Source organism: Neodiprion virginianus, chromosome 4 (assembly GCF_021901495.1).
Source record: "Neodiprion virginianus isolate iyNeoVirg1 chromosome 4, iyNeoVirg1.1, whole genome shotgun sequence".
Classification (NCBI taxonomy): domain Eukaryota; kingdom Metazoa; phylum Arthropoda; class Insecta; order Hymenoptera; family Diprionidae; genus Neodiprion; species Neodiprion virginianus.
The window spans coordinates 23,564,214-23,574,621 of record NC_060880.1 but is presented as its reverse complement, the minus strand read 5'-3'; the positions used below and the strand labels follow the sequence as shown (position 1 = coordinate 23,574,621).

Genomic DNA, 10,408 nt, shown 5'->3' with positions numbered 1-10,408 from the left:
GTATTTTTGCACGCGTAACAGTTTTGCGAATTTCATGTTTTCACAAAACAAATCATCTTCTGTGGATGATTCATCTGTTCTTTGTGACGTATCCACCGATGACCGAGTAGAGATGTAGCAGGGAAAACGAGGGAGAGTAACAAATTCGAAATAGTTAGCATCACTCGAAGTATGATTCAATGTATACGCTTCAAGTGATAAAAAATGCTACTTTCCCATTCATGTATTATTTTGTTTATTGGGAAATTATATTTTTACATGTTTACATTGAGCAAGTGAAAATCACGTCACAGGAAAACGATACTTTTTCCAAATCCTCATATACCTATGCTTTCTTTTGAAAATCATTTCTCTTTTAATCGTAGAACCTATTAATGTTGATCAGGTAGTTATTTGATTTGAAGTCGCAGTATAATTTTTGAATAATCGTGGAAATTCCATGCTTAACATTGCGAAGCAATTATCCTCTGACCAAATATTTCCACAGATTAACTTTTACACAAGTAAACAATTCTCAGGTAATCTTGAATCCGAAATGATCACGTTTCACGTAGATTCGAGGACAATATTTACCCTTGTAATTTTGTATTCCGAAAGTCGCAGTCGCAGGTTCTAACACTATCACCTTCGTGGAAATTCATCGATTCTGATTACACACGCTGTCAAAATATCAAAACACATACCAGAGAACCAAGTATTGGGTTTGCCTGGCTAACATTTGAACATATATGATTGATATTTTACAAGAGTAAAAAAACTTGCGAAAACATGAACTTCGCTTCCACGCTACTTGCTTTATATTGCAAATTCGTAACCTCGCTACCTTCAGCCAATACTTAGAGTTCGATTAAGATTCTGTGACGTCAATAGGTGGGCACATGAGTCAACCGATTGATGTCTCGGCGGCCCTGAGGTCTTTTCTTTGTGTCTTTATTCCGGGACGCGTGCATCAAGTTTCGATCAATGAACCGGCTGCTGCTGCACTACAGCGAGCTGTGAGAAACATATAAATAAAAATAGTTAACCCGAGGTGAGTATACGAGGAAGCAGCGAATGGTGCATCTCGAGATCTCGCGGAGTGTCCTCGGAGTGCAGAGTCGAGGCCGGTGCAAGCGAACTGTATAATTTGGCGATGAATTTAAGGACGTGTGGGACGTACAGTCAGCTCAAAAATATGTCGAAACAAAGACATGGCCGTAAGAAAATTTGAAAAGTGTAACTGTAAGGCTTCGACAAAAAGCACAAAGGCACTTAAATTCAGATGTGAACGCTGATCTGTGACTCAAAACATCAAGGAAATCACCTTTCGTACTGAAAAATCCATGAACAGGTTTGTCTAATCAACATTGCGTTCGACGGTTAGTTTATTACTGAAATATATAGTTGTGGTAACGAGAATCTATCGAGGATTCATTCGGAAATAAAATCAGCTATTGTTAATCAGAATCGGATAATTAGCAATGCCGGTTCTTAGTTGATAAGATTATTCAACAGCAACTGTAATCAGCTGTTTGCATTTAAGACACATTCCTTGAAAGTATCTAATTGCCGACTCCAACCTTTCGTTTCACCAACCTTAAATTTCGACGATTTTTCGGCCTGACTGTACGCCCCGTACATGCTTAATGCGGCGAAAAAGAGTCGAGCGTAAAGGTGAGGCGGAATCGTATACTTAACTGTGCAGGTATCGTGCAACTACACTCTCGAAGCAGCCGATCCAGCCGCGATAAAAGCAACGCGGATTCGGCCGGCTGCCTCCCGCAGGGTGACGTCGCGACGTCGGCGTCTGGACCTGGACGGAAATATCCCTCGAAATCGTGACTCACGGACTCGGCTTCCCTATATTTACCAGCGGCAATCGTGCCGGTGCTACCGGAATAGGTTTACTATCGTCTTGCAAGGGCGGGAGAATTTCTACCACCCTTCGACGCCCCCGAACACCCGATCTCGAAGAATCCTCCACGAAGCCTCCGTTTCATTTGGAAACGGCGTCGTGTGTTTGCGTGACGTAAGTTTTGTCATTAGTCTCTTTTCTTCGCACGCGAACCACTCGGAGAATTTCGACTCATTTTTAGTCCAGGAGAAATTCGCCCGCATACACGGATATACCGATTTAGCAACGATTACGGCGATTTTTTTCACAATTTTATATCACTCGGAAGTTCCTTTGAAGTTGGAGCGAAATTTATTTGTGTTTGATTACGCGCTTTTGAAGAAATCGAGAAATTTATAAGTTTTGATACTTTTTTTTCCCCACAATATGTCCACTAAATTTCAATCATTCCCGTAACCAATGACTTGAAGACCCTGGCAATTAAAATTAGGCTAATAATCGTTTCAGGTATTCCACGCAGCGAGAATAATTTCACTTGGACAAATTTTTCATTCGCTATCTTCAACTCAAGACTAACAATCTTTTTGTGTTCGTATAGTATTGAGCCAGATTATACCCGTGTAGTAGGTATGACTTTTACAATTTTTTAAACGGCCTCATCCGTCCATTTCTTTATTAACAAGATTATCAGCTTTTCCTATAAAAATCGCACGGAAACTATTATTGTCCGAAGTAGTAGGTTAATAAAAACGCTGTTTTGTCATCAATTCGGTAATCCTTTTACAAAAATTGTACCAACTTTCTGATAATTACTATCGTTAAATGGAATAACATTGTTATAATAGTCTTTCCTTGCATAGGGACATCACTGCACGGAAATAACCGTCTTATCTGTTCCATCATCAGTAATAACCAACCAAGGATCGGATTTAGAAAGTAGGAAGACCAAATATTCAGTGTCATCCCTAAATTCGGATGAAATTCAATAGAGAATTTCTTTTCACCCAAAATGTCGAGTCACTGTCAATTTTTGAAAAAAAAAACCGTTATTACACAGGCTTAACAAACCTCAAAATTTTCATTTTTTCAAAAAAACCAAGGCATTCTTTACGTTCTTCCAAGCCTTCAAAAATAGCATAGATTACTGACAAATTTCGTGAAACTTAGTTAACGACATGATCCGAATTCACCCGGTGCGGTGTACAATTGTCGGTGGAAAAATTCTAAAAACAAAAAACCAAGTCAAAAATAAAACAAACAGAGTCTTGGGCTAAAAATAATAGTGAGAACTTTCGACGCAGTAGCTGCGGTAACTAGGACACCGTGGAAAACCGCATGAGTCAGCTATAAAAATATTGTCGCTTTTCCGTCTACGGAGTTGACTCTGAATGCGAGTAAAAAAATGTCTACCACAAGAATATCTACAAAACGATCAAGACTTGGCTCTGAGTCAACCGATATGAATTTTAATTGTTTCAGCTACAATTGTGCGGATCGTACAAGGCAAATTCCGCAGAGGTATGTAACAAATACCATATTAGTGCGGATTTCTTTTGTTACATTTACGGAAATGTCAGGATTCGTCGCCGCGTGAGTCGACTGAACAAAATACGTATATACAAAGTACAATTATAACGTACTAGAGTTTGTCCTTGTTACGCGGAAGTTTATATTTCCATTTCCTTTTTATTGTTCACTGCCATTGATGCACAATTGCTGTGCTATTGTTACGCCACAACTTTCGCCTCACTGATAATGCACGCGTCAAATCTCATTTTGGCTCTATGGCGGCTTGTTATTATTCTCTGTACCTGTTCAAGTTGTCATTTTACAGATGAAGTGAACAGTTATTTCCAATTTAGAGCCAGGTTGTATGGCGATCTCTTATTTCAATTTGTGCTGTAAATTACCGTCATCATGCGCAATATTGCGCCGTGAAAACGGTAAGCATACTATAAGCCACGCATTGCGATAAAGATGGTTGTATATATCCCAGGGTGACTTGAGTATCCACGTTGACTGAAGATATGGGTATGAAAACTCACAGCCCTGGGTTATTTTTCGTAACAGTTCGGCGGGTCTGGGTTGGTAAAAAATTGAGTTGAATCGAATGATGTACAAAATGTTGAATTCAAATTTTTTTAGACTTACTTGAATTAGAGTGAATTATCGAGAGAAAAATTGAAATTCATGATTTAAAATCAATTAAATTGAATTCAAGAAATTTATCCGAATTGACAAAATTAATTTGTCATTTATACAAATCAAGTTGAAGTATTTGATTTAATTTGAATGAATTTAACTGAAAAAATTATTTTGTCACTAAAATATCGAGTTATTACCACCACCAAAAACAAACAGCACCAATAACGCAGTAAAAATTTATTTATTTCAAATTTCTAACACTAAGTGTGTGCATGACATATATCTGAAAGATCTACTTACATCTGTGGCCATATCTATAATATACAATACTCATACATGGTATACAAATAGCCAGTTAAACGATACGGGTAACATATATTAAGAAGACATAGAGGTGGCCAGATATTAATAATCGCATACGAAGAAAGGATTTTGGCGAATGCACCTTTTCAATATAACTCCAAGTCCCTGATTTTTCGTTTTCGTCATTGTCAAAAAGACCTCCGTTTCGTCAAATTGATTCATTCGATTAGCATCAGTAACAACGAAATTAGATTATCTAATCGTCAACGCATTTTTCCAATCTTCTTTTAATTGCGCGTATTAATTTTTTTTTACACGCAGGCCAGTTCACCGCGATTTTTTTCTTCTAATTCGCAGTAGAGCTGATCAGTATATATCATCTCGTTACAAAAAGTGGTTATGCATATAACCTAATCCATGTAATCTCGAAACGACTTTACTATACCTATCCTAATGAATACAATGTGATCAGACTAAATTCAATCATTAGACACAACTAGAATACTGCACGTAGATAAAATGTAAATGATTTAAAAAAATTATCGCCACCTTTCACCCTCGACAGCTACTTCGAGAACGGTTAGCTCGGTCCCTTGTCCTAGACCCTAATAAACTTTAGGCATGTAATTGGATTTGAAGAACTTCAACTTCAGCAACGATCATGGAATGAAATTTACATTAACACTAAAAGCCTAAGCGCAAGTCTGTTCGCCATCCTTGCAAAGTTCGTCGTCATCCGAAAACATCTACGTATCGTGGAGCCAGACTTTCATCGGGATTTTGGTGAATGCCTTGTTGAGAAAACCTCGGAAGTGAGTAGCGATGCTTGTACTTGCTGCTGGCCGCATTTCTTCAATGATTTCCTTTGCGTTCTCGTTCAGGAACTGATTCATGGCCTGACCAATCACGTTGTTTCCATTCAATTCGTCGACGATGCGGAACCTCGCTCTTCCAAGACTGAAGTCTATCATGAGGTGAGATATCCTCATGTATCGAACACCTTCGCGAATCTCCTCGATCCCCTGGACTTGAGCAATGGCAGCCACTTCGCCTGAAATAATGCTGCTGGTTAACTCGTTCCGTGAACAATCTACATCCTAACGTGTATTAATTGCAAGATAGAATGAAAATCCGAGCTGCTAAGAGGAATTGTGTAAACGCTAGTGACGTTTTCGAAGAGTCGGTAACTTATGAAAACTACGTTCATCAGACTTGAACACTTCGAAGACTTGAAAAGTACTTCGCAGATGTATTTACACCGAGCTTTGGGAATGATTGAAGATGAAGGTTAAATTTAATTTGTCACGCTGAGAAAAATTTCATTTGTTATAGAAACTAGACAATTCTTGAAAAACTGATATCGTTACAATAACGGTTTGAATATTGTTGGAATTACGAGAAAATTAAGTAATCATTTAGTTCGATTACAGTTGTCGATACTGCATTTTCTGGTTATTGCAACGTTAAATTAGATTTTTTAGTTATCTACATTTTTTAAATCAATTAAGAATGGAAAATCACTATATTGTTTCATCTATATCAAATTATTGCAACGATTGCGAGGAAATATAGTACGAGTCACCGATAACCAAAAAGAATAGTAACCGCACACTAGATTTTCTAGTTACACGTATCGCTTATGGTAAAAAACAAAATGTAAATTTTCAACCGGTAAAAACCACAATTTCAATAAACAAAAACAAGTCAATCAATTCTAACGATTCAAGATTCTCGAATGAAATGGACTTATTATCAAATAAAATCAATAGTTTCAATCCGTACTAAAATTGTATAATTCGTTTCAGTTTAAGGGAATTGTAAGTAGCTTAAGATGAACCGCCATTTTTTTTTCTCAGGGTTGACGTCATGCAGCAACTTTCATTATCGTAAGAGCATCGGAAAATGAATACAAAATATACAAGCGACTTGGATCATTTTGAACGACGAATGAACTGCACAATATCCAGCGACTCGTGAGCATAGTATAATTTTATTATTAGCAGGGAACGAATTGTATTGACAAAATCGCTTACTGAACACTGCCCAGAAGTCGCCTTGACTCTGAATGGGGAAGAGTAGAACATTTCCGGCAACTTCGTAGCGTCCTCGTAGTTCGATCTTCGGAATGGTAATGTGGAAGTCAATCCTGAGGTTCGGAATGTCTGCACGTGCCTTGCTGACTGTAAAATTACCAGGACCAATGGCGTTGATGTTCTTGAAGAGAGCGCTTACTCTGACTGCTCCTTGACCATTCTGCATACCCAATTCAGGAATGGTCAGTGGTTCAATGGGAGGAAGTTCCAGCTCAGGGAGTCCTGTAGATACAAATGTCAGGGTACGTTAGAATATTATTCAAATGCTGTGATTAAATTTTCTGACTCACTGCATTTTCGTTTGAAAAAAACTTTTATTACGTCAACTTTGGAAGATGAATTCTTATCCAACATTTATTTTGTCAACCTCAGCATGATTATGAGCGTTAGACAATTCTGACAGCAATGGCCTCGCGAAACAGCCACGCGGTTTAGAAAGTCCTATCAAATTCGGAACCTAATTCGGTTTGTTTCAATTTGTATACAGAGTTCCAGGCATTGCGCGTTGTTTAGATCGTATTACGCAATCAGAGGGTTCGCTATTTGTAACGTCTGTCGTTTGCATAGCTGGCAGGCACTTACTTCGGTATATACAAGTAACCACATTGGGAAAATGTTGCACAATCGTGTGTGCATGTAGGTAATGATATTCCGGGTGAATCTACCCGCGTATTGTGCGTATAATAATTCAACTAATACCCTGGATTGTGGAAAGTTTTATTGTCCAGTGCTCGTTATACTCAACTTTCCTTACATTTGAATTATACATTGCCGTGTACTTTGTACTAGAGCAATTGAGCGCGACACTGAAGGAAGGAAGACTGCAGTAACCGCGGGAGAGTTTCATTTCTTAGAAAGAAAAGGAAAAGCTTATGCAACATTCTTTCTGGAATCTTTCACATGAAATTAATTGCTCGTAACGAGTTATAAACGTGACTCGATTGATTGCAAAAATAGAAAAAAAATTCCCATTAAGAATTAGAAAGAGTTTTCAATGACAAGGAAGAGAACAAAAATATGTTGCCAAAAATAACCATGTTAATTAAAAATTAGTTATAGAATGATTTTTAGAAGCCGATAAAGAAATTCTTCCGCGGAACAAACGCAATGCTTTTTACGCTTACATTTTTCAATGACAATTCTGAACGAGTCATGATTTTATTCGGGTCATGTACTGTGACAAGAGAAGAATATCGTCAGCTCATTCTAGAAATTTGTTTATAAAAGTTACAAAGATTTTTCTTTGCAATCTTTAATTTAAGGCAATTCTTGTTGATGAAAAAAAAAAAATATTTGTAACTTTTGTTGAAGTGCAATTAATACATTTTTCAAATTATCGTAGTCGGATTTCAAACTAACAATAAACAAAAATAATTAGTCAAATATCACGCGTTTCTTCGTCTTGTAACAGTTGGCTTGCGAATTTAGGTTCATCGTCAGCAAGTAACTTCACAAGTTGTTGAGAGTTTATTCCATTATTTACAATGAATATTGAGACGATCTTTGCTAAACAAACTATAACTTTCTCAACTCTGATTTTAGGTAAATATTTTTTCAAAATCCACACAAATATCTTTATCGTTTGGGTAATCAAAGTTTGACATCTTTTCCTCAATTGTTTGTACGAAGAATCCAACATATTTCTGGAAAAACACCATAGATTGCCTTCGAGGACAATGTTGTAAGCTAAAACTTTCTAAAAATTGTTTTCAAAATTACAAAATTATACTTCTGGCCTGTGGTATAATACAATAATAATAATAATCTACGTAAAACTGATCGTGAGTGTATAGTTATTGCACCAACTGCGATACTTGAAAGGATAGTTAGGATTTCGTATTAAAAAAAAATTTCACAACAACTCACCTCTGATCAAATAGGGTCTCAGGTGGTTTAAGGACTTCTGAATGCAGATATCAATCGCAGGATCCAGTCTCGAGCATGGCAAGATGTATTCGGCTGAAAGTGAAAAAAAAGTAATTACAAGCTGCTTCAGCGCTAGAGTAAAACGATAGATTGTTCAAGGAATTAGCACATTTTAACGCAGTCAAACTGTCAAAAGATTTGAATGTCAAGTTTCTGCGCGGTGTCGTTAAACCCAGAAAAAAAGATGTGGCTACCAGATGTCATTACCCTAAGTTAAGTATGTTCTCAACATGACTCCAAGTTTCATAAAAACACCTGCTGACCGGCATGGATAAGTATTCAAAAAATTCTTCCTGATATTCCAAAAAGTCTGATAAGTCACAAATTTCGATCGCGACGCACGAAGTGCCATAACTTTTTACTACATTTGATACGATATTCTCCCTGATATAATAACGATTAAATTTTTAAAACCTACACTCGAACGTTCAGTCTGTCTTTGCACCATCAAAAAATACTACGAGCGAGATTCAAACTCTTATAAAAATAAACAATAATTTCGAGAATGGTCATATTTCCCCCCTGGAAATAAATCTCCGACCGCAAGTGCGATGCCGCGTGTATCCTTCTCCCACACTCGGAGTCACCGACGCGACGGGAAAGCAAAAGTTCAAAGCTTAGATAACCGACTTGGCGAGGCGAACTTGTCGCCCGAGGTTTAAACCGCTTGTACGGTAAATCGCCAAAATCATAATACGATGAGTGATGTTTGTTCCTGAGAAATGACACAACCGTGTCTCGGCTTACGCAACGACTCTCCCCCCCCCCCCCCTCTCTTTATCTCCCTTACGTCTCGGCCATAATTGCCGATAAGAAGGCGGGTTCCATTTTTAGGTAGCCCGACCCGGTTCGGATCCAAAGGGAGGCTGGAATTGATCCCGATTCGAAAGAAACCGGACGACCTAGGCCGGTTGGCACCGGTAGGAACGCGGCCGATTCCGCTTTCACTTGCCGGATCAGATCTAAGCCCGCACCTCGTTCAGAAAAGAAGTCTCGTTGCGAGGAGCAACTCGAGACGTACGTAACTTTCTCCCCGAACTACCTCTCCGTTGTGTAATCTCTGATATAACCTTCGGCTTCACACAACGCACAGCACGTTGCGACATACTATCGCTGTCTTAGATGCCACAACTGCTGATGTCTGTCGCCGTCTCTACGTTATCCAAGTGTATATTACACTTTCCGAAATATCTCTAAGCCATCCAGCATTTTAGGGCTGGTTCATGTGCCAGAAACAAATTTTTGCCATCGGTTCACGACACAGTCGCGATAAATTCGATAAACGTGTCTTACGAGTGAGAAATTCCGGTTCCTTCAGCGGCGCCGATACATCCGCGTCTCTGGCAGAAGCCGCGGCCAGGAATCCAAAAACGAGAACGAACGTTGTACGGGTCATTTTTCTGATCGATGAAACGATTTTTCAAAATATTTCCAACACTTCACTTTATCCTTTATTCTTTCTTTATCGTTATTATTTGAATTTATCTTCTTTGGTGATTTCACAGCATTCTTTAAATTCTTTATCGCGTTGTTGAAGTTTCGCTCACTTTATCGACATCTCGCACCGTTCTTTTCGGCTCATTGCGCACAAATCGCGATTTCCTTTTGCAATGGGAGCGGATATTTATTACCGTATTGTTGCTCGAGTCGCCTCTTTGCAACTGCGATAAATCTAACAAAAATCAGCAGCGTTGTGTCGCGACACTAAAGTCGAGACCGGACAAATGTCTGTCTTATATGGGATCACCCCTTCCCTCTCTGTGCTACTCGGCGTCAAGTAACGAACCGTCTCTTTCTTTCCGCGACCCTACACGGTTCTAACAATCATACGCGAAAGATATTTCAGGACTAATTTAGCAATGTTACTCGTTCCTACACCACGGCGTAAAAAAAATTTCCGATTTCCTTTACGTCACTTTCACCGAATCAACCGCAGTTGTCGATTTACTTTAGTCTGGATTAATAAGTTACTTGCTCACCGAATCCCCGCGGGATTCTCGATCGCATGCAACGCCTAATTATCGACTCGTTTATTTCCTTACGGCACGTGCAGGATGCGCAGAATTCTCACGTCGCGGTTTTGTTACAGCAGTCGCGTTGCAAAACA

The 10,408-nt window shown here is 38.7% G+C and overlaps 1 protein-coding gene across 1 annotated transcript; it reads right to left on the bottom strand.

Moving 5' to 3' along the window:
- Nucleotides 1-4,201: 4,201 nt before the first annotated feature.
- On the bottom strand, nucleotides 4,202-10,015 carry LOC124303297 (protein takeout-like). Its single transcript, XM_046760360.1, has 4 exons — nucleotides 9,595-10,015; nucleotides 8,242-8,334; nucleotides 6,316-6,597; nucleotides 4,202-5,333 (listed from the first exon to the last, which is right to left on the bottom strand). Exons 1-4 carry the CDS (start codon nucleotides 9,695-9,697, stop codon nucleotides 5,029-5,031), a joined length of 783 nt encoding a protein of 260 aa, XP_046616316.1. The 5' UTR covers nucleotides 9,698-10,015; the 3' UTR covers nucleotides 4,202-5,028.
- Between the last annotated feature and the right edge of the window lie 393 nt (nucleotides 10,016-10,408).

Coding starts and splice junctions, on each gene's coding strand:
- LOC124303297 (XM_046760360.1), bottom strand. CDS start 9,697: ATGACCCGTACAACGTTCGTTCTCGTTTTTGGATTCCTGGCCGCGGCT. Junction 8,335..9,594: donor GGAACCGGAATTTCTCACTC/GTAAGACACGTT, acceptor TTTCACTTTCAG/CCGAATACATCTTGCCATGC. Junction 5,334..6,315: donor CGACTTCTGGGCAGTGTTCA/GTAAGCGATTTT, acceptor GCATTATTTCAG/GCGAAGTGGCTGCCATTGCT.